General features: G+C 48.4%; 4 protein-coding genes across 10 annotated transcripts in view; 3 read left to right on the top strand and 1 right to left on the bottom strand.

Moving 5' to 3' along the window:
• Positions 1-9,550, top strand: part of sipa1l3 (signal-induced proliferation-associated 1 like 3) — a 50,057-nt gene extending 40,507 nt beyond the window's left edge. For 3 of the 7 annotated variants that reach the window (XM_053873518.1, XM_053873520.1, XM_053873519.1), the window contains 12 exons: positions 2,083-2,328; positions 2,750-2,932; positions 3,349-3,470; positions 3,919-4,031; positions 4,111-4,526; positions 4,854-5,051; positions 5,173-5,335; positions 5,406-5,583; positions 5,764-5,913; positions 6,342-6,468; positions 6,708-6,789; positions 7,543-9,550. In XM_053873518.1, coding sequence (XP_053729493.1) covers positions 2,083-2,328; positions 2,750-2,932; positions 3,349-3,470; positions 3,919-4,031; positions 4,111-4,526; positions 4,854-5,051; positions 5,173-5,335; positions 5,406-5,583; positions 5,764-5,913; positions 6,342-6,468; positions 6,708-6,789; positions 7,543-7,728 — 2,164 coding nt within the window. In that variant the 3' untranslated portion in view covers positions 7,729-9,550. The remainder of the gene's footprint in view (positions 1-2,082; positions 2,329-2,749; positions 2,933-3,348; positions 3,471-3,918; positions 4,032-4,110; positions 4,527-4,853; positions 5,052-5,172; positions 5,336-5,405; positions 5,584-5,763; positions 5,914-6,341; positions 6,469-6,707; positions 6,790-7,542) is intronic. The other 4 variants (XM_053873523.1, XM_053873521.1, XM_053873522.1 and 1 more) reach the window with 4 other exon arrangements.
• An 807-nt stretch (positions 9,551-10,357) lies between these two features.
• LOC128763730 (ribonucleoside-diphosphate reductase large subunit) lies at positions 10,358-13,976 on the top strand. The gene is made up of 4 exons (XM_053872858.1): positions 10,358-10,538; positions 11,268-13,249; positions 13,315-13,503; positions 13,592-13,976. Exons 1-4 carry the CDS (start codon positions 10,520-10,522, stop codon positions 13,784-13,786), a joined length of 2,385 nt encoding a protein of 794 aa, XP_053728833.1. The 5' UTR covers positions 10,358-10,519; the 3' UTR covers positions 13,787-13,976.
• A 344-nt stretch (positions 13,977-14,320) lies between these two features.
• On the top strand, positions 14,321-18,880 carry qpctla (glutaminyl-peptide cyclotransferase-like a). Its single transcript, XM_053873136.1, has 7 exons — positions 14,321-14,866; positions 15,563-15,709; positions 15,815-16,108; positions 16,420-16,581; positions 16,640-16,739; positions 16,800-16,916; positions 18,110-18,880. The coding sequence occupies exons 1-7, from the start codon at positions 14,654-14,656 to the stop codon at positions 18,253-18,255; spliced, it is 1,179 nt and encodes a 392-aa protein (XP_053729111.1). The 5' UTR covers positions 14,321-14,653; the 3' UTR covers positions 18,256-18,880.
• six9 (SIX homeobox 9) lies at positions 18,651-19,799 on the bottom strand. The gene is made up of 3 exons (XM_053872234.1): positions 19,274-19,799; positions 19,025-19,185; positions 18,651-18,690 (listed from the first exon to the last, which is right to left on the bottom strand). The coding sequence occupies exons 1-3, from the start codon at positions 19,649-19,651 to the stop codon at positions 18,651-18,653; spliced, it is 579 nt and encodes a 192-aa protein (XP_053728209.1). The 5' UTR covers positions 19,652-19,799.
• Positions 19,800-19,831: the final 32 nt, after the last annotated feature.

Here is a 19,831-nt window from a genome sequence, read left to right as displayed (position 1 = left end):
ATTGAACTGCAACATGTCACATCCTTCTGACACACACTCGTACACACACAGACGCACAAACACACACTCCACTGTGGCACTGCTGTAGCTGATAATTAGAGGATCTGACTCGTCCCCATTCCCCCCCCCCTCCACTTCTCGCTACTCTCTGGTTCGCTTTTGTGCGCCAGTCTCACAGATTGCACGAGATTAAGCACCAGAAGAGTGAAAGCAGGAAGTAAACGGGGGAAAGCGATTAATTAAAACACGTGTGTAAGGGGCGGTGGTGAGAGGACGGCAGGTTGCTGAGCTCACACGGATGGAGACAGCACTGAACACCAGCGAGACTGGGGAAGTGGGTGGAAGAAAGAGAGAGAAAGGCTCGGAGGAGGAGGCGGAGCGGAGCTGGAGTTCGTCTCCTGTGAGGTCGGCTTTGGTGCGAGCGGGACAATGGTGTGATTGATGGCGAGTCGGACCTGGTGCTCCAGATGTCTAACTTCATTTTGCACAATGGGAAAGGCGCTCCCTGTCAGTGTGCGTCGGCTCTGCTCCACGGTGCGTGCTCTCTTTTCATTTTCCCTTTGTTTACATCGCTGCGTGTCCACGGCATTTACTACGATCAGAGGTAGACGGATGTTGGAGTGCTGTTTGGAGATGTCACTCGTGCATGGGTAGGGGTTCCGTTGTCCGTGGCGGATTGTCTTTTCTATTGTGTCTGTGTTTTTGTTTAGCCCTGCAGCTTCTCTTTGCCATGTTTACGAGCGTGTCACAGCTCAGTGTGCCTGAGAATCATTGTCTCAGATTTGTATTCCACTGTGAAGCGATCCATCACTGAAGCATCGTTTCTAGCTCACCTGTTCCTCCTTAGATGGCTGATATGTCTTCTTCGTTAGTCCTTTATTTGAAAACTGATTTTAAAATAGAGGTTTTACATGCTTTTAGAGATTGTGTAGAAGAACATGAAAGTCTTAAGATACAAAGTTAAATTAACTATTTCAACAACAGCGGGCAATGTGGGTGAGAGCTGGAAGGAGTCCAGCCTAGCCCCCAGGGTCAAGGTGCTCGTTGCACTTGGAAACAGTTTTGACAGAGACGGAACAAGAACGGAACTCGGGTGACGTTGCTCCAAAGGCTGGCAGAATTTACAGACTAAGATGGAAGACGAGGCTGGTAGCCAGGGTTCTGACGAACCGAAGGAAGCAGAAACGGTTTGATTAATTCAGGAGGACGAGAAGGACTATCGTGTTGGTAAAGACAATTTGGCTTGAGGCTAGAGGGGCTTCAAGAAAGGAGGTTAATGGGAAAGAATATGTAGCCAGTTGATGGCTGTGACACTTGGACGAAAGAAATCTTCAGTATTCAGTAGTACCAATTTCATTCTGTGTCCAACACAGGTTTGACTGAAAAAAGGGTCACATTGAAATGTTATACTTCTTAGCTTAAGGTTCATCAATATTGAGATCCTGGCTTGCAGACTGGCAGGTCTCAGTTCTTTCAACTTGCTACCACCGATTCTCTTGTTCGGAAACATGTTTTGATTCTGTTGCGCTGCACATGAACATGCTCTTGTACCCAATATAGTAATATTGCCTTGCTTGATCACAGTGCTGATCTCTGGAGGTGTAATGGGTGCGACATTTGTTGCCTACTAAATATGTGTCCTTATATAGACATATTGGAGATCAGGGAGGGGCTCTCATCAGATTAGAGGGTTAGCACTCTGCTGATGCCATTAAACACACACACACACACACACACACACTCACACGCACACTGTTTCACTTAGGCTCAGTCACACAGTTGGCAGTATGGAGTCCTGATGTGCCAATAATCAGTTTCCTCTCTTCTCTCTTGCCATCCGTCTCTGTCAGGGGCCTCATTAGGGAGGCATATATGTGTTGAAGCGTCTACATCAGAGGTGGCCAATTACATTTGGGTGGGTGAGGGTTCTACTGAGGGGCAATGCAATTTACAAAACCCATTAACAAGGACACAATGGAGGGAAAGAAATCAGATGTCTGTAGGTGTGTCAGAGGTTCCGTATGTTAATGTGATCATTTCTCTTTAACATGAAAACATGACATGGATTGGCTTTGTTTTCAGGGGCTGCACAGAGGACTATGAGATGAAGACGATGGAGCAGAAGCCAGAACCTGAGCCCCTGGCTGCTGGCTACAGACCTTCCCCTCGGCCCACCTGGAGATGGGACAGCCCGCCGATTCCACCAGGACTCCACAGCACTCCCAACCCACAACGCTGGCCTCAAATGGGCCCCCCTCCGCCGCAGCGCTCCCACAAGACTCTGGTACCTGTTCCCTACAGAGACCCCCAGCAGTTCAACCCCAAGAGGTGAGACCCCAATAACCTCAGCTGTCTAACACTAAACAGCTCTTCGATTATAGCTTTGCTTTGTGTGTCCATTTTCTGTTCAAAACTATTTTCAAGATCAACTGTGACGTTACAACCAACATTAAAATCACATTTCAGAATTAGCAAGTATTTTGGAGCTCAATTGCTTCAAAGCACAAGTGTCCTTACTTTTATTTGGTTTTTCAAGACATTTCATAGGAAAACCTTGGATCCAACTCTAGAGGAGCTTCAAACAAGATGAATCAAATCTGAACAGCTATTGAAAATAAAGAGAAAGCTGATTCATTGAAGCCTAAACAAGACTAATCTGCGTGTTCTACCTCATGTCTCTCCCTGAGAATAACACGTTTAAGATTTTTTATTTTCTGAACCAACATGACATTACTTCTTTGTTCTTCAGGCCAGTTAGCTACCCAGAGAACCACTACACCATGTCGCCTGCAGGGGGCGACAGAGCACTACCCTACAGAAACCCCTCAGCCAGTTTTTCCTCGCCCTCTTCAGGCCTGGTGCCGCTTTCTAACATGGGACCTCCCACCATCAACCCTGGCCCCTTCATGCGCTACAAGCCTTCCTCAGACAGGTTTGTGCTTCCCCCTGATGAGATGAGTTACTGCGACGTGTTGAGATCTGCTGTCGTATGGACACTTGGTATTGTGCGAGGAAGGATCTGTTGTGTGGGCGCCTCATCCTAACTGTGCAGAGGCGGATCTGCTCTCACCAAACCTGGGGAACAGGTTTCAATCAGCTGTCACCGTCTGGATATGCAACACTCTTTTGTCAAAAACAGGATGTTGCAGTGAATGCACTTGAATGGATTTTATGTTGCTCGGTTGTGCACAACAATAAACACTATTAGTTGTTATTGTTTAGATTAGATTATTATCTTGACACTGTTGAAACACAAATCATCCCAACCATAGTCTGCACATTTTACTTTTACCTGTCTCTATTCTATAGTCTCTATATTGTTCTGAAACCCCCTTCCCCTTATCACAGATACGGATCAGGGCAGCGCCCCCTGCTGCCGTATGAACCGCACCTCACAGTCGACCTCGCCTCCAGCGAGTCCTCATCAGGCTTCACCAGTCAGGACAGCACCATTGAACGCTGCAAAACAGGTACGTGTACTAAAGCAGACTGAAATGATCCAAAAGTATAATTCATATATCATTTTTGGTTGGAGTTTTGATACATATATTGATGTTCCAAGATGTTTTTAATCTATTTAAATTGACATTCTGCCGTTAAAATATTTGTTTAAGTTCTACATTTCCAAAAATATTTATGTGATTATTATTATTATATAGCAAACGAAAAATTCAGGGAACAATATTTTGTATTTTGCTTTGTATACTTCAGTCTTTCCACCTTAAGTTTGATAAAACTCTAGTGGACACCAATTCATCCCTTTCTATTCCTGTTTGGGTCATCAGAATGATGTCTGTCTAACTGTGATGGGAGGGGGAGGCTGGCATTATATGTGGTATAAGTATTTAATCCTCTTTGACAGCCAGGGAGGTCTGCTGTAGTTTGGTTAATCCAGGAGTGTCTGTGTTTGTCATCCAGAACCACTCTGGCACGTCCCGGCGTCATCCACTCGGCAGTCCGGTGGTGGAGGCAGCCAGAGGAGGATGAGACAGGATGTCGCAGGGAAGGACTCTCCAAACAGACATTCAAAGGTGAGATGGGATTTCGCCCTGAGTCACCATGTCTGGTGTAGCTTTATGTGGATCCTGCATGACTGAGTCTGTGTGCCAGCAGGGCGACACTCAATACTCCAGCCACTCCAGCAGCAACACACTGTCCAGCAACGCGTCCAGCAGCCATAGTGATGAGCGCTGGTTCGACAGCGGAGACAGGGGAGTCGGGGATGCTGCAGATCCTGAACCTGACATCAACAAAGGAGGGTCTAATGACAGCGGCATTGATGCTCCTGCGCATTACAACAACAGACACGTCTCCAGCAACCAGTCGCACAAGCCTGGCCTCTCGTCGGTGATGTATGGCGTCGCTCAGGAGACGTCCATTGGACGGAGCAGCAGTGGAGGGGAAACCAAGAGACGGGAATCATCACCCATGGTGTCTGCCTCAGCCCATCAGAACAAAGGCTACAGAACACGAACATTTCCTCCACCAGGATCCAGCGGCGAAAAAATGGATGCTTTCAAACCAAGGTTCTTTTTAATCTCACTCTTATCATTAAAGTTGCTTCTTGTGCAAGCTGTTGTATCATGACAGAAAATCTGCATCTGTGATGCCGCCTAACTACATAGGGATTACAGTCTGCTAATCCATAGAGCAGCGCTCATCATGTTATCTCTTTGCTGCATCATAAATAGGGAAAAGTAAAGTAACATACCATTGTCTAACACAAGTAGGATTCAAGAAACTTCAGATTAGCTGCAATTAAGTTCATGGTGCGGCAAAGTCAGGTGAAGTTTGGAGGTGACGTTTGTGTGGCGTTTTCCACTGACCCAAATGTCCTCTGTCTGTTCTGGTAGGGCCTACACACCTCAGGGGTACAAGACTCCTTCCACTGAGAAAACCCGACCCTCCCGAGCAGCAACAACGACCCCGACTTCTGCCTCTCTGTCCAGCTCCAGCCAGAAAGCAATGTACGGGAAGACCCGGCAAACAAACTGGCAGCCTGAAGATCTGGACTCGCCTCCATCAAACAGTTACTCTGACAGCAGCAAGAAGTACGTGAGGAAGCTGGAGCTGATATTAGTGTTTGGGATGTCTTCTCCTGCATTGTTTGTTGAACATTGTTTTGGCTTAAAACACAGGCAGGAGAATGACGTTGATCTTCTGTATCTTCAGGCAGGTGGACACAAACTCCAAGAACGTTTTTGGGCAACCTCGACTGCGAGCGTCACTGCGAGACCTCCGCTCCCCACGCAGGACCTACAAGAGCACCATCGAAGATGACCTGAAGAAGCTCATCATCATGGACAACCCTGGGGAGACGCCCGAGCGAGAGCCGGTGAGTAAAGTGGCCTCGCGAGACCTCAGGGTGTGGGACCCCCTCGTCTGATCCCGTCTGGCTCTGTCAGCAGTCGCCCAGACGGACTCTACAGCGCACCTTCTCTGACGAGTCGCTGTGCAGCAGCGGTCGCAAAGACTCCAGCTACACCATCACTGAGAACCAGTCGGCCCCCATGGACGTGCTGTTCACCTGCACGCTGCCCACACGCAGACACGGCTCCTCCAGCCACTCGCTGGGAAAGAAAGGTGAGAGGAAGAAGCGTTGTCTTAGACCTCCTGAGCATGTCCAACCGGGAGTAGGTCTTTGAAGTGGAGCATGTTTCCATCAGTTGAATCTGTTTCATGCTTGTGTTCTGCTCATGACTTTCACATGAATGAGCTGAGAAATCCGACTGACTGCAGCCACTGTGCTCTCGTGTCTCTCAGTGCCTCTTTCTGCATCTGAACTGTCTCTGACAGAAGTGAGAGATAAAGTTCCCCCTCTGAGGAGGCTGGATCCTGGCCTGATGCCGCTGCCGGACACAGCCTGTGGGCTCGAGTGGTCCAGTCTGGTCAACGCCGCCAAGGTCTATGAAGGTGAGCGGAGGAGAGTGTGTTCGTGTTAAGTGTGCGGCCGACTCCCACCTCTGCTGGAGGGCTTGAAGAAGTGATGTAGAGGAATCATGGTTTTCCTGTTTATTTATGCCGCCAAATATTTAAACAGCAAAGTCACGTAACTGTTTTGATATATGCAGCACATTAAATCAATAATCCTGTTTAAATGCAAGATCGTCTTAACAGTCTCACCCGTCTTCTGTGACTAAAAGTATTTTGAATCAAATGTTTCAGACCACAGTTGTTCCAGTTCCTCTACCCTCAGAAAAACAATTCATATTTGAGCAAATTATAAATAATAATTTTGAATTTTGAATTTGACAAGTACATGAATGTCGCAGTTTATAATTGAGTTATTTCCAACACATCCCAGTCATCTCGGTCAAGTTAACCATGCTTCTGTGTTCCAGCACAACGAGCCGTCTCGCTCTTCTCTCTGACGGAGCCTTCTGCCGTTGGTGCCGACAAGAGACCCGTGGTCAGCCCTGTGCAGTTTCCCACCCCGCAGACCCCTCGCACCACCCCCACATTCAGCAGGTAGGTCTCATTGGCTCCAGTCACTGGCCTCGCCACGCTCCCTCTGTGAATCTCTGAACTAGTTGGTAAACCAGAATGTTACAATCCAAGACTGGTTCCTCTCGCCTCCAGCTTTGTTTACGTAGGAAGAGGTTTGCAGTGCAGCCATTTTCTCACTATGATTAGACAAACAGTGCTGCCTGACGCATGTGTGGGGTGAAATCTCTGGCTCAAGTGACCGACTCTGTCTGTGTTTCCAGTGATGAAGTCCCCAACGATTTGTCGGGCCGTCTCTACCACCTGGAGGTGATGCTGAAGCAGCTCAACACCGACCTGGAGAGAGTGAGTGGCACTCAGACACGTTCTGAAACTGAAACAAGCAGCACAGTCTTCAGACACCTTATTGGGTGTTGGGGTCTACTGATAGTTAGGGGGGAAAGCATGCGCCCACTGTGGCCTTATTGTGGGTCACTTTGAGACCACTGATAAATATCACAGAAAACAAACACAATAAAACTGAACAAAAAGCCAGAATCCTTCTTTTACCAACCCTAACAGGTTTCCCTGTCGGTATAAGACGGAATACATGTGTGTGAATGAGAGGGAGCCAAGTGGACAGGTGAAGTTACAGGATGCAGAGATAAAGAAGGTGGGGGAGTTTAAATACTTAGGCTCAACTGTCCAGGGTGATGGAGGGTGTGAGAAAGAGGTGAAGAAGCGGGTGCAGGCAGGATGGAATCATTGGAGAAAAGTGTCGGGTGTGATGTGTGACAAAATGGTTTCGGCAAGGATGAAAGAGTACAAAACGGTGGTGTGGCCACCGATGTTGTATGGTTTGGAAACAGTGGCACTGAGGAAAAGACAGGAGGCAGAGCTGGAGGTAGCAGAGATGAAGATGCTGAACTGTTTTCCCTGCCGGTCTTGAATACAAACCACGAGTCAGAGAAAATGAGACTGAGACCCTAAAAAAATTGGTCTTGAGCCCGGTCTCAGACCAAGACCAATCTCGAGTTCTACAACACTATCATTTTCAGAATGTGTAAGAGTCACTGTTGAAGCCTCCTGTCTCCTGACATTCATGTCTGACTCCACCAGGAGAAGCAGGACAAGGTGGTACTGCTGGCCGAGATGGCCAACCTGAGGGAGAACAACCAGCGCCTGCAGGAGGAGAGTCAGACGGCCAGCGAGCAGCTGCGCAAGTTCAACAGGATCTTCACCACCCTGAAGACGGATGGCGAGCCACTCTCACTCGCCAACGACGCCCAGTCCCAGCGCGAGTGAGCGCCGCTCTCTGACCCACAATCCCTTGCACATATACGAGGAGCTCAGAGGTCGTCTCACCTCGCCTGGACGCCTTAAACTGAAGAGCAGTGAAATGTGATTTCCTCCACCGGGAAGTTTATTTTTATAGACCGAAGAAAAAAAAGTTTCTCCACATGTGCGGCTAAAAATAAATCTTATCGCAGAAGGAGGACGTGACTGTTTCACCCGGAGAGGCCTAATACTGTTCCTGCAGCAAATCAGCCAAAAACTCCCAGAGTGCACTACAAGTTCAGGGGACTGTGAGGTCCAAAGCTCACATATCAGCATCATTTATATCAACCTGATGTCCGCACTCGAGTGTGTGTGTGTGTGATTGTGTGACACAGAAGTTGGAGTTGAAGTCGGTGTCCGACTTCTTTTTGACACTTCAAACCGGACCCTTTCAGTCACCTTAGATCTCAAATAAGAACAGCAGCGCCAACAGTTGCTGTGTAACTGGTTAAAAAACGTACCCATAACTGGATAACGGTCATATTTGGATTTGAGTGCCTATGGTGTTCATGTATAAGATTCTATAAGATTCTCTACTATATCTGGATTGCAAAATTTTTTAATAAATGCGGAAATTGTAAAAAGATCTGCATCTACCAGTGATACTCCCGGCAGTTTCCTATGTAGTCTCTGGGCATCCGAGTGTCGATGCACATTTTCCTTGTGGACAATTTTCCAATAATTCTTCACATAAACTAGCGTTGTTCACTTGTATATGGAAGCAGTTTCTCTAACCACAAGGTTCTCAAATACAATTTTGTTTTTCAGTTTGTAACAAAATACTGCCGGGATGTTGCTGTTGTTAATATAAGCTACATTTTATAAGCTCCTCTACATAAATTGGAATATGCTATATTTTTCCGTTTTTCTTGGACCAAAATCACCTGTAGACACTGAATTGAAAAGCATTTGTGGGTGAGAAAACCCTGTGACACGATGGCTGGATTTCTCTCGTCGAGTCGGTGATTTTTGTAACTTGGTACTGCGTGGACGGTACACCTGCAGGAGCGTCTGCCAGTTTGGGTTTTACTGATGCTGGTTTGGATCTGGACCGGAGGCCACTTCCTGGGCTAACTGGAGCTGTTCCCCCTCCCCGCCTCCAAATCTCTCAGGTTCCTCGAGATGCTGGACATTACACTGACAAACACTTGCGAACCGTTATCCCTTTAATAATCCTGATACTTTTTGTGGTGGAGTTCTTTTGATCTGTGAGTTTCATCAACTGGAATTCCCCCTGCTTCACAGTTCCTGCTCAACTATCAAACCTGCACTTCCCAAGTCGGCTACAACATGGCTGATCTTGTCAGAGACTGTTCACACAGAATCACGATCGGATCTTCTCCCTGCTGTTCTTTCTGGTCTGAGTATTTAATAGAACACTCCAGTTATTAAAGCAGCTTCAGTCTATTTTAGTCTTAATTCTTTGCTTGTGAACGACAAGCAGCCTTTGTATATGTTCTGTATATTTTATTTAAAGCATCTACATGTTGAACAAATCAGTAATACACTAAGGTTAGTGGTTAATTAATATTGTATGACTAGTTTTCTTTTTCTTTTTTTTTTTTTTTAGATGTTGAATATTTTGATAATTTATTTTTTAACACATCTCTTGCTGACCAGAGGGTACTATGTGTGTATGTGTGTGTGCTCCAAAAAACTTTATATACCGTCAATTTCCTGGTTGTCTGTCTCTCCTTTGGGTTGTTTTGGGCTGTAATAAGTGTACATTTAAAAGTGTAAATTATGTTTTCATCATTTTATAGAAAAAAATATTAAAAATATCTCTGAACTTTGACTGTTGTGATTCTCAATTCATCGAAGAGAAACCAGTGTTCCACCATGAATTGCCAGTTGTGACAGTGAGATTTCCAGTGGCATTTTGAGAATATATTCCACATGAATCAAAGTAGTATTTGAAATAAGAGAAATTGCAAATTTGTGGAGAGAAAAATATGAGTGAGAAATAATTCTTGAATAATGTGAAAACATTATTCTTTTTAGTTAAGCTGTGGAATAGCAAATTCCAAATAATATCCTGGTTATGCCTGGTGGCTGTTTGAAAGATAAGCTTCGAAGTACTGCAAGTAATGCAATTACCTCAATGAAAGGCCTCCGGTTTCCAAAAACTACATGTCCAAAATAAATATCAGATAAATATTAAATAAATAAAGTCTAAGTCTAAGTAGTTGCTTGGAGTCAAGCGGTTGACACAAAGCACTTACCAGTAAAGTGGGATTTAAAGATAAATTCCAAACTCCTAAACTTTAGATGGGAATGTTACATTTCACCAGCAGTAAATCACTCCCAGATTGAAACGCAGATGTAGATGAAGCAGTGCTTTTTATTGGAATGTTTGCAGTCGTGGTCACGATGCCTTTCCAGTACTTTTCCCCTCCAAGAAAGAAAACAATAGTCAGCTTCCGAGGTTTTGCAATTTGACCCACTTTGGTTGTCGCTCCCGCCACTTTTTGTCCGGGGAAAACAGCCCGACCCTTCTTTCTCTGCCCTGATTGGTGCAACATTCTTGTGCCGGTTCCTTCCCGTCGGGTGATTGGCCCAATGGATCTGTCAATCTACGCTACCGGTAGTACCGCCTTCGCTACATATAGCACAGCAGCGGGCTGCCGAGGGTCGTTCGCGCTTCACCTACCTGCGACAGGAGAGCTGCCCGGCTGCTGACGCACCGACTGGAAGTGAAGCTTAGAGCCGGAGAGTCGCGCTTCTTGTCTGGAGTCGAGTGTCTGAAAGAGCCCCCAACATGCACGTCATCAAGAGAGGTGAGAAAAGTTTGTCCCATGATTCGTACGTATGTCGATCGTTAGGGATATTCACGCTTGATAAACGCGATTCTTATCGATAAACCGCGTCATTGCGGTCGGTTACAAGTGTCAACGGTGCGTCCATGTTTTAAACATCGCCGTGGCAAACTGCGTCTGTGGTGAAAGTTAAGTTGCACGAACCTTTTGTCAGCTGTTCGTGGCGAAGCGTTGTTGAATTCAGATACATTTTTTTAATATAAAACCGTACCAAGTAGCCTTTCATGGCGTTTATCTTTGTCATAGTTGGCGCCAAAAGCCCTCATTGTATACATTGTACCGGAAGTTGGGGGTGGCACATCGGCGGGTAACGACAGTCCGAGGTTATGAATGATGCCCCGGACTCATCTGTTTATACTGTTTTACATAATGATGTTTGAACACCTTTAGGTGGTGCAAGACCTAATGTGGAGTGTAAACAACCAGGAGCTGATTCATAATTTATTTGTATGTGAGCAACGAATTTTCGCCACAGGTGTTTGAATTCTGACATTTGAAACCAGGTCATGTAACTAGATTTACAGATTAAATGGAAATGAATAATCTGGTAAAACAAAAGAGAAACCAACAAAGTAAACTATTTAATTCAACTTAAATATGATGATATTGCAAAAGGAGGTTGAAAGCTGTGCTGTGTCTCGTGCACCTACATCAGTAACAAGCAGGTGCTGTTTGCCTGTCGACCTGCAGATGGGCGCCAGGAGCGCGTCATGTTCGACAAGATCACCTCCCGCATCCAGAAACTGTGCTACGGCCTAAACTCGGACTTTGTGGACCCGGCTCAGATCACCATGAAGGTGATCCAGGGCCTGTACAGCGGCGTGACCACGGTGGAGCTGGACACGCTGGCGGCGGAGATCGCCGCCACTCTCACCACCAAGCACCCAGACTATGCCATTCTGGCCGCGCGCATTGCCGTCTCCAACCTCCACAAGGAGACCAAGAAGGTCTTCAGCGAGGTGATGGAGGATCTGTACAACTATGTCAACCCCCTGAATGGCCGCCACTCCCCCATGATCTCCAAGGAGACGCTGGATCTGGTTCTGGAGCACAAAGACCGGCTGAACTCGGCCATCATCTACGATCGAGACTTCTCCTACAACTTCTTTGGCTTCAAGACGCTGGAGCGCTCCTACCTGCTGAAGATCGATGGGAAAGTGGCCGAACGGCCGCAGCACATGCTCATGAGGGTGGCGGTGGGCATCCACCAGTCTGACATCGACGCCGCCCTGGAGACTTACAACCTCCTGTCGGAGAAGTGGTTCACTCACGCCTCCCCGACGCTCTTCAACGCCGGTACCAACCGCCCCCAGCTGTCCAGCTGTTTCCTCCTCGCCATGAAGGACGACAGTATTGATGGGATCTACGACACGCTAAAGCAGTGTGCCCTCATCTCCAAGTCAGCGGGGGGCATCGGCGTGTCGGTCAGCTGCATCAGAGGCACTGGGAGCTACATCGCCGGCACCAACGGCAACTCCAACGGCCTGGTGCCCATGCTCCGAGTTTACAACAACACGGCCCGGTACGTGGACCAGGGAGGCAACAAGAGGCCCGGGGCCTTCGCCATGTACCTGGAGCCGTGGCACTTTGACGTGTTTGACTTCCTGGAGCTGAAGAAGAACACCGGCAAGGAGGAGCAGAGAGCCAGAGACCTTTTCTACGGCATGTGGATCCCAGATCTCTTCATGAAGCGGGTGGAGAGCAACGCCGACTGGTCTCTGATGTGTCCCAGTGAGTGTCCTGGCTTGGATGAGTGCTGGGGGGAGGAGTTCGAAGCCCTCTACACCAAGTACGAGAGAGAGGGGCGGGTGAAGCGCGTGGTGAAGGCGCAGCAGGTCTGGTACGCCATCATCGAGTCGCAGACAGAAACCGGCACGCCGTACATGCTGTACAAGGACGCCTGCAACAGAAAGAGCAACCAGCAGAACCTGGGGACCATCAAGTGCAGCAACCTCTGCACCGAGATCGTGGAGTTCACCAGCAAGGACGAGGTGGCTGTCTGCAACTTGGCCTCCATCGCCCTCAACATGTACGTCACCCCAGAGCGAACCTTCGACTTCAAGAAACTGGCGTCCGTCACCAAGGTCATCGTGAAGAACCTGAACAAGATCATCGAGATTAACTACTACCCTGTGATCGAGGCCAAAATTTCCAATCATCGCCACCGACCCATCGGCATCGGCGTCCAGGGTCTGGCGGACGCCTTCATCTTGATGAGGTATCCCTTTGAGAGTCCGGAGGCGCAGCTGCTCAACATCCAGATCTTTGAAACCATCTACTATGCAGCGCTGGAAGCCAGCTGCGAGCTTGCCGAGGAGTTGGGACCATATGAGACCTACCCTGGCTCCCCGGTGAGCAAGGGCATCCTGCAGTACGACATGTGGGACAAGACGCCCACGGACCTCCACGACTGGAAGCTGCTGAAGAAGAAGATCGCTAAACACGGAGTGAGGAACAGCCTGCTGCTCGCCCCGATGCCCACCGCCTCCACGGCCCAGATCCTTGGCAACAACGAGTCCATTGAGGCCTACACCAGCAACATCTACACCCGCAGAGTCCTCTCTGGAGAGTTTCAGATCGTCAACCCTCATCTGCTGAAAGACCTGACCGAGAGAGGCCTGTGGAACGAGGACATGAAGAATCTTCTCATCGCTCAGAACGGCTCAATTCAGGTGATTGATGGCGCTTTATTTTAGATCTCCAGACAAACCTCAGCGTGGCCTTCTCCTCTGTACAGGAAATCGAGGGCATTCCGGATGACCTGAAGCAGCTGTACAAAACTGTGTGGGAAATCTCACAGAAGACAGTGTTGAAGATGGCAGCGGACCGTGGCGCCTACATCGACCAAAGCCAGTCCCTCAACATTCACATCGCAGAGCCAAACTACGGGAAGCTGACCAGCATGCACTTCTTCGGCTGGAAACAGGTCAACTGAGTTTGGAGAAAAAAAAACAAAACTTGGGTATGTAAATTCAGAGTGACCCATTTTGACTTTTCTCTTTCTCTGTTTTCAGGGTCTCAAGACAGGAATGTACTACTTGCGAACAAAGCCAGCAGCAAACCCCATCCAGTTCACACTGAACAAGGAGAAGCTGAAGGAGAGCGCTGCGTCTGAGAAACCCACCGAGCAGGAGGTCAAGGAGCGCAATGCCGCCGCCATGGTGTGTTCGCTGGAGAACAAAGACGAGTGTCTGATGTGTGGATCTTGATGTGTCGCCGCTGCAGAAGACCGTTTTAGTTTCAGCGCTCGTCTTCAGGTGCTGTCGCTGATATCTACACGTGTTGAGTAAATTAAAAGAATGTTTTAAAGATGCAAGCCGTTGTTGTCGAATGTTTCCACTTTAAAATGTGTTGTTGGAATGTTCACTTTGTAAGTAAGATAATAAACATTTATATGCATATGTTCCTGCTGAGTTTCCATCATTCAATGCGAGAGGATTATTGAATTAAGTTACTTCATGGATTGTCTGTTATTCTATACTCGACTGCCAACCTCAAAGTATCCTGAGCTGACGATCAGTCCACAATGTGACAAATATGTCTAGTTCACTCTAAATTAAAATGTAACCATCGTTGATATTTAATTCAATGTCCTGTGTGTGTGTGTGTGTGTGTGTATATATATATATATATATATACATACCCCCACAAGGTGGCGGTATATACGCCGCCTGAGCGTGACAACTACGTCAGAAACCACCGAGGAAGAACAGACACCCGGTAGTTTATTTTTTTTTTGTGGCCGTTTGTACATCACCGGCTGGCGTGATGCCAGCGCTCATTTTTACTTTTTTTTAGTTTTTTTTATTAAGCGTTTGAGTCGACCTGGTTTGTATTTTTCAACAGTTCTCTGACTGGTTAAATCGCGTGACTGTCGCGTCACGTGCCTTGGCGTGACTGAATAAAGGTTTTGCTGTTGAAAGTGGCAGCGGCCTGACGGACTGGACTCGGTGTCTATCGCGATGAAAACCCAAGTGTCGCCGAGGACTCCAGCTCCGGTCGTCGGACTCTACTTCCTGTATACTTCCCTCCTACAACGGCTCCAGCTCGGTTTGTACACGTCTCTGTGAAGAGTCATGTCGAGGTCCAGCCGGCGCTACAAGCCCTTGCAGCAGAGCGATGGCTCGCTCCCCGGCTGTGACCGCTGGCGGTGGCCGCGCGCGCGCCTACTACTGCTGTGTCTGCTCGCTGTCCTGGTTCTCGCCGTGGTCCTGGGGTTCTACCTGTCGAATGAACCGACGACTGCACATGTGCACCCGCTACCAGCTGTGGATCTGAGCAGAGACCGGGTAAGAAAACCGTGGCATCATTTCCAGAACCGAGGTTGGGGACTTATATATAAGATGCATGAGATCAACACCGTTATATCTAATGATTATACCCTTCACATGCGGGGTCCCGGAGCTCATCCCAGCTACTCGGGGTGAGAGGCTGGGTTGTCAGTCCATTACTGGGCACCCATACTGTATATAGACGACCATATGGCCACACTCCTGACACTAAAGAATTCATCTCTGTATGTTTTTGAACTGTGGGGTCTGGAGTAAAAAACAAGCTCAGGGAGAACATAGAAGCTCAACACATACAGGAGCCTCAGTCTGAATTTAAACCTGTGAGTTGCTGTGTCTGATCTTAACATCTTAAAAAAATTGAACTCATCTTTCTTTGACAGAAATGTGGGGCCATCCAGACTCGTGGTAGCCATTTTAAAAGATAACAGACGTGATGGGCTCATACTTAAGACCACCAGCAGTGTTTTTTTTTTTTAATCCTAATCAGTTCTTGCCAGTACTTGCACCCTTTCCAAGTTTCTCTTAGAGAAACCAGTTGGACTTCTCTCCCCCAAGGTTTTAGGGCTGAAAAACCAAAATAAAAAATACCGTAGATGAATATGCGTTAGGGTCAATGGTCGATGACCATGTGCATGTTTTGTTTACTGGACTGACAAAAAGTTGTTCAAACCCATTTTTTTTCTCTGTCTCAAGTTGTCCCACAAGGCCAGCAAGTGCTCACCGGCGCAGTTGCGTCGCCTGGCCCAGCAGGTGGACGGCCATCGTCTGTGGGAGACTCATCTCAGATCCATCCTGATCGAGCGCCTGCCTGGAACCCCAGGAAGCGTTGCCGTGCGGCAGGTGCCCACACACTTCTGTCTTTTAACTGCTTATTGATCTAAGACAAGGACAGTTGTCTTCAGCTTGAAACCACAACATCCATCTCATTTCTCTGCTCTCTCTCAGCACATCACCTCCTCCCTGTCCTCTCTCACCGCTGGCTGGACCGTAGACCTGGACTCCTTTCAGTCACCCACCCCACGTGGGAAGGTCACCTTCACCAACATCGTCGCCACTCTGGATCCCTCAGCTCCACGCAGGCTCTTGCTCAGCTGCCATTACGACTCCAAAGCTCTACCTCCTGACCCCCGCCGGCCGGGCCGGGTGTTTCTCGGGGCTAGCGACTCTGCCGTGCCGTGCGCCATGATCTTGGAGCTGGTGTCTGCTCTCGATGCTCAACTCAGGTCCTTCAAACAGCAGGTGAGTGTTACTCATCCTCTACTGGTGACTGATGAGTGGATCTAGACTCAGTCAAAGAAATAGGAAGGTCAAGGTCAGAGATGAGGATGGTGGAGGTTTGACTAGAGGTAGCAGAAATCAAAGTAAATATACGTTTTTAATGCGGCAGGTTAGCCCGGTTTTTCATGCTGATCTGTTGTGATCCTGCAGCTTGAGAAGTGCTGAGCACAGCAGAGCCTCACCAGAGGCTTTGACTCATGAACGCACACACACTGCGACACAACACTGCAGAGGTGGCTTCATGTTGTCTCATGCCTTTTTATCTCCCGCAGAAACTTCCGGTATCGCTGCAGCTGGTCTTCTTTGACGGCGAGGAGTCCTTCGAAGAATGGACGGCCACGGACTCTCTGTACGGCTCCCGGCACCTGGCGGAGCGCATGGCGCACACGCCACACCCTGCAGGTGCCAGCCACAGCAGCCTGCTGCAGTCTGTGGTGAGGAGGTCGCAGCATTGATCCGTTCAGTCGGCCTCGGTCTAACTCCTCACTGCAGGACCTCTTCGTGCTGCTGGACCTGCTCGGCGGTCCTGATCCACTGATCGCGAACCACTTTGACAACACGGCTCGCTGGTTTGACCGTCTCATCGCGGCAGGTAAGACTTTTTACGGAACATCTAAACTCAGATTGGTTTTCATGGGCTCCCTCGCCACAGAGAAGAGGCTCCATCGGCAGGGCCTGCTGACCTCTCACCCTTCGGAGCAGACCTACTTCAGGAAGGACGTCTACCTCGGACCAGTACAGGACGACCACATCCCCTTCCTCCATAGAGGTGAGCAAGGAGACGCTACTGAAGATCAAGATCACATAAGATCAGGGGTGAAGGATAATGTCACTGTCAACACAACCGCTGTCCGTCGCATTTAGAACAGGTTAAGGTTTATGTTTTGTTGTGTTTATGCATTGTTGCTTTAGTGAGTATTCCAAGCATCGCGTAGCAGGTTAGCAGCAGCAGGAACAGTAAGCTGTGGCTTGGTGGTTCGAATCCGCTTCACTCCGTGGACATCCAAACAATCACTTTTGAACGGTTGATGTACGTCACAGCTTTGAGCCTAAAATGTCATATTAGCATCATAAATTAGTGATATAGATGATGTTTAGACCAGTGTTTGTCAAACTTTTTTAAGCCATGACTGACTTTGTTCATTGAGGAAAATCCCGAGGCTCACCACCAAAGGAACCTCAGCCCAAGCGCGATTGTGCTCAGTCGAAAGTCCTGTAGAAAATCCCTTTTAATTAATGAAACTTGTAGCTACTGACTCAGCTATTTTAGCATGTTATTTGCAGAAACTATTTGGAGAAAATGTATTTGTTTCAAATGTCTCCACATTTGTTGACTCAACTTGCTTCGTAACAACAGCAATTCTTTCTCTCTTCACATTTTCTCTTCATTTTTGGTTTTGAATTTAGAGTTTAGCCACCATTTAGACAGTCTTAGGCGCCTCGGGTTCTTTGCTGTGAGTGTGTGGGAAGAAGAGCACCACGTGTCTTGAGCAGCGCTGAGAGACTGGCGGACGAATCACCGCATCAAACGTAGATCTGTAGTGGGTAGAAAGAACGTGACCGAATCCATGTCATCTCCTCACGTAGGTAGACTGTCAACATGTTGCAATTGTTCATGACCTAATGTCATCATATCGCTCATCTGTGTGTCCGGACAAGTGAGGTGGAACTGGATCATTTCCTAAGGCACACGGGTTTTCATACAGTCACAACCTGATCTGAGTATTGAGAGGAGACGATTCTCTTGTCATTGATGTTATCAAGTCCTTCTGACGCACATGTACCACAGAGCGCTCTGCCACAGACGTTACGTCATGTCATGACCAGTTGTTATCCTGTACTAGAGTCTATTACACTGCAGTTATACGCCTTATTTGCATCACATGTCGGGAGCCCAACTCCAACCCGACCCACTTGCTGTTGAGGGTTCTCACTGGATGTTAAAGTCCCGCTTTCCCACAGGCGTCCCAGTGCTGCACGTCATTGCCACACCTTTTCCAAAGTTCTGGCACACGCTGGAGGACAACGAGGAGAACATGCACCGGCCCACCGTGGAGAACCTGACCAAGATCCTGGCCGTCTTCCTGGCAGAGTATTTGGGATTCTAAGCACAAAGCAGAGACTTCTTCACACAAAGTGGACCAGCGACGGCTGAAGTGGACTGACACACCAGCCTGAGTTTGCCAAGGTCTGAGCACAAGATCAAGTCCTGCCTGGACGTCGTGTTGTGAGAAGAATCTGTGAATTTATTTGTGGATCGTTTCAGCTCTAAGAAGTCCCTTCACTGAACTATTGTTAAGCCGCATGAGTGGCTCGGGAAACTTGGTACTGTATTGGACTTGACGGGTCGACACCAGGTTTGTTCTGGAGGGAGCTGAGTCCAGGACGGCTCCTACCTCTGCTTCGCCTGACCACCTGTCACAAGGGGCTCTCATTGGAGTCATTGTTAGCAGGCTAGCTTGAACCGTGGACCCCATTTTCACATACGGTTGAAACAGTATTGCTAGGGGGCGCTGTTGAAAGTGAAGGTCATGGCAATCCTCCTGTCACAGTCTTCGGTCATTTCATAGTTATGTTTTTAGGAACCAAATCTGCTCCACGAGGCCTTTTGAAGACAAATGTTTACTCATAAATAACTGTATTTATGGATCACCAGCAGTGAAGTCTGGGGGTCAACGACCTGCTTTATTTTTATCAGTCAAGTAAAGTTCATGAAGTTATTTTGTGCAAAAAGGAGTATGACTTGTGTTTTTCTTGCATTCTGACTTGCTCAGTTGATAAATGAGTCATTCAATCGGTTTATTTAGTGCCAGAACAAAAGTCCACTTTTGTGACGGGGCGGGTTGGGTTAGATGAACCTGAAATGCTTCAACGGACCCGTATTGGTCCGCGGCTCTGTCCCTCTGCCGACGGTTCTTAAACCAGTTGCTGACCTGGGTGGTGGTCAAGCCTGTGGCAGCGGAGAGCTCCCGCTTCTCCCACAAGGAGGGATAGGGTTGGCGGCGGTACCAGTCACGGAGAATGCTGCGGGACTTCTCCTGTCGACACATCAGACCAGGTAACAACTTCCAACTACAGATTCATTTCATGTTCTTGTTGTTTTCGACAGACAAAATCTCAAAGTACCTTAAAGCAGTAGCTGGTCTCCTCTCCATCCCAGATGGTGTGTGGAAGTGGGAACTTTCTCCGGACGCGATACTTCCCCACGGCCCCCAGGGGGCGCCCTCTCTGTCCTTCAGCCTCCATGTAGTGGGCTCGGAGCCAGAGCTGCTGCATGAGCGGGTGGCTGCGTGCGGAGAAGTGGAAGCCCTCCAGCAGCGCGTAGAGCTCGGAGAAGTGCCTGTGGTGAAAGGCCACTGCAGCTTTGGCCTTCAGCAAACTCTCCCTCTCCCCGGAGCAGGAGGCGGGAGGGAGGCTGCGGAGGAAAGCCGACAGTCGGTCCAGGTCGCCGCTCTGAAGGAGGACCTCGCACACACACACCACCTGCTCCGCTGTGAAGAGCATCTCAAAGCCGGTCAGAGATCCACCTCCACCTGCAGCTCAGGAGCTTCTGGACCTGCCGGCGCGTGCAGCTCTCCTCCATCCGAGGTAATGGGACACCGTCTGCATGAGAACGGCAAAACCTTGTGTAAACACAGACGGAGGTCGACTGCACGTGTTCGGCAGGAAGCGCATTTGACTAGG

The sequence above is a fragment of the Synchiropus splendidus genome, chromosome 8 (genome assembly GCF_027744825.2).
Source record: "Synchiropus splendidus isolate RoL2022-P1 chromosome 8, RoL_Sspl_1.0, whole genome shotgun sequence".
NCBI classification, from domain to species: domain Eukaryota; kingdom Metazoa; phylum Chordata; class Actinopteri; order Syngnathiformes; family Callionymidae; genus Synchiropus; species Synchiropus splendidus.
The sequence above is the reverse complement of the archived record's forward strand: the minus strand, read 5'-3'. Positions and strand labels throughout refer to the sequence as shown.

Coding starts and splice junctions, on each gene's coding strand:
- LOC128763730 (XM_053872858.1), top strand. Junction 13,250..13,314: donor CTCAGAACGGCTCAATTCAG/GTGATTGATGGC, acceptor TCCTCTGTACAG/GAAATCGAGGGCATTCCGGA. Junction 13,504..13,591: donor ACTTCTTCGGCTGGAAACAG/GTCAACTGAGTT, acceptor CTCTGTTTTCAG/GGTCTCAAGACAGGAATGTA.
- qpctla (XM_053873136.1), top strand. CDS start 14,654: ATGTCGAGGTCCAGCCGGCGCTACAAGCCCTTGCAGCAGAGCGATGGC. Junction 14,867..15,562: donor TGGATCTGAGCAGAGACCGG/GTAAGAAAACCG, acceptor CTCTGTCTCAAG/TTGTCCCACAAGGCCAGCAA. Junction 15,710..15,814: donor GAAGCGTTGCCGTGCGGCAG/GTGCCCACACAC, acceptor GCTCTCTCTCAG/CACATCACCTCCTCCCTGTC.
- six9 (XM_053872234.1), bottom strand. CDS start 19,651: ATGCTCTTCACAGCGGAGCAGGTGGTGTGTGTGTGCGAGGTCCTCCTT. Junction 19,186..19,273: donor AGACCAGCTACTGCTTTAAG/GTACTTTGAGAT, acceptor ATGTGTCGACAG/GAGAAGTCCCGCAGCATTCT. Junction 18,691..19,024: donor AGAGCCGCGGACCAATACGG/GTCCGTTGAAGC, acceptor AGACTGTGACAG/GAGGATTGCCATGACCTTCA.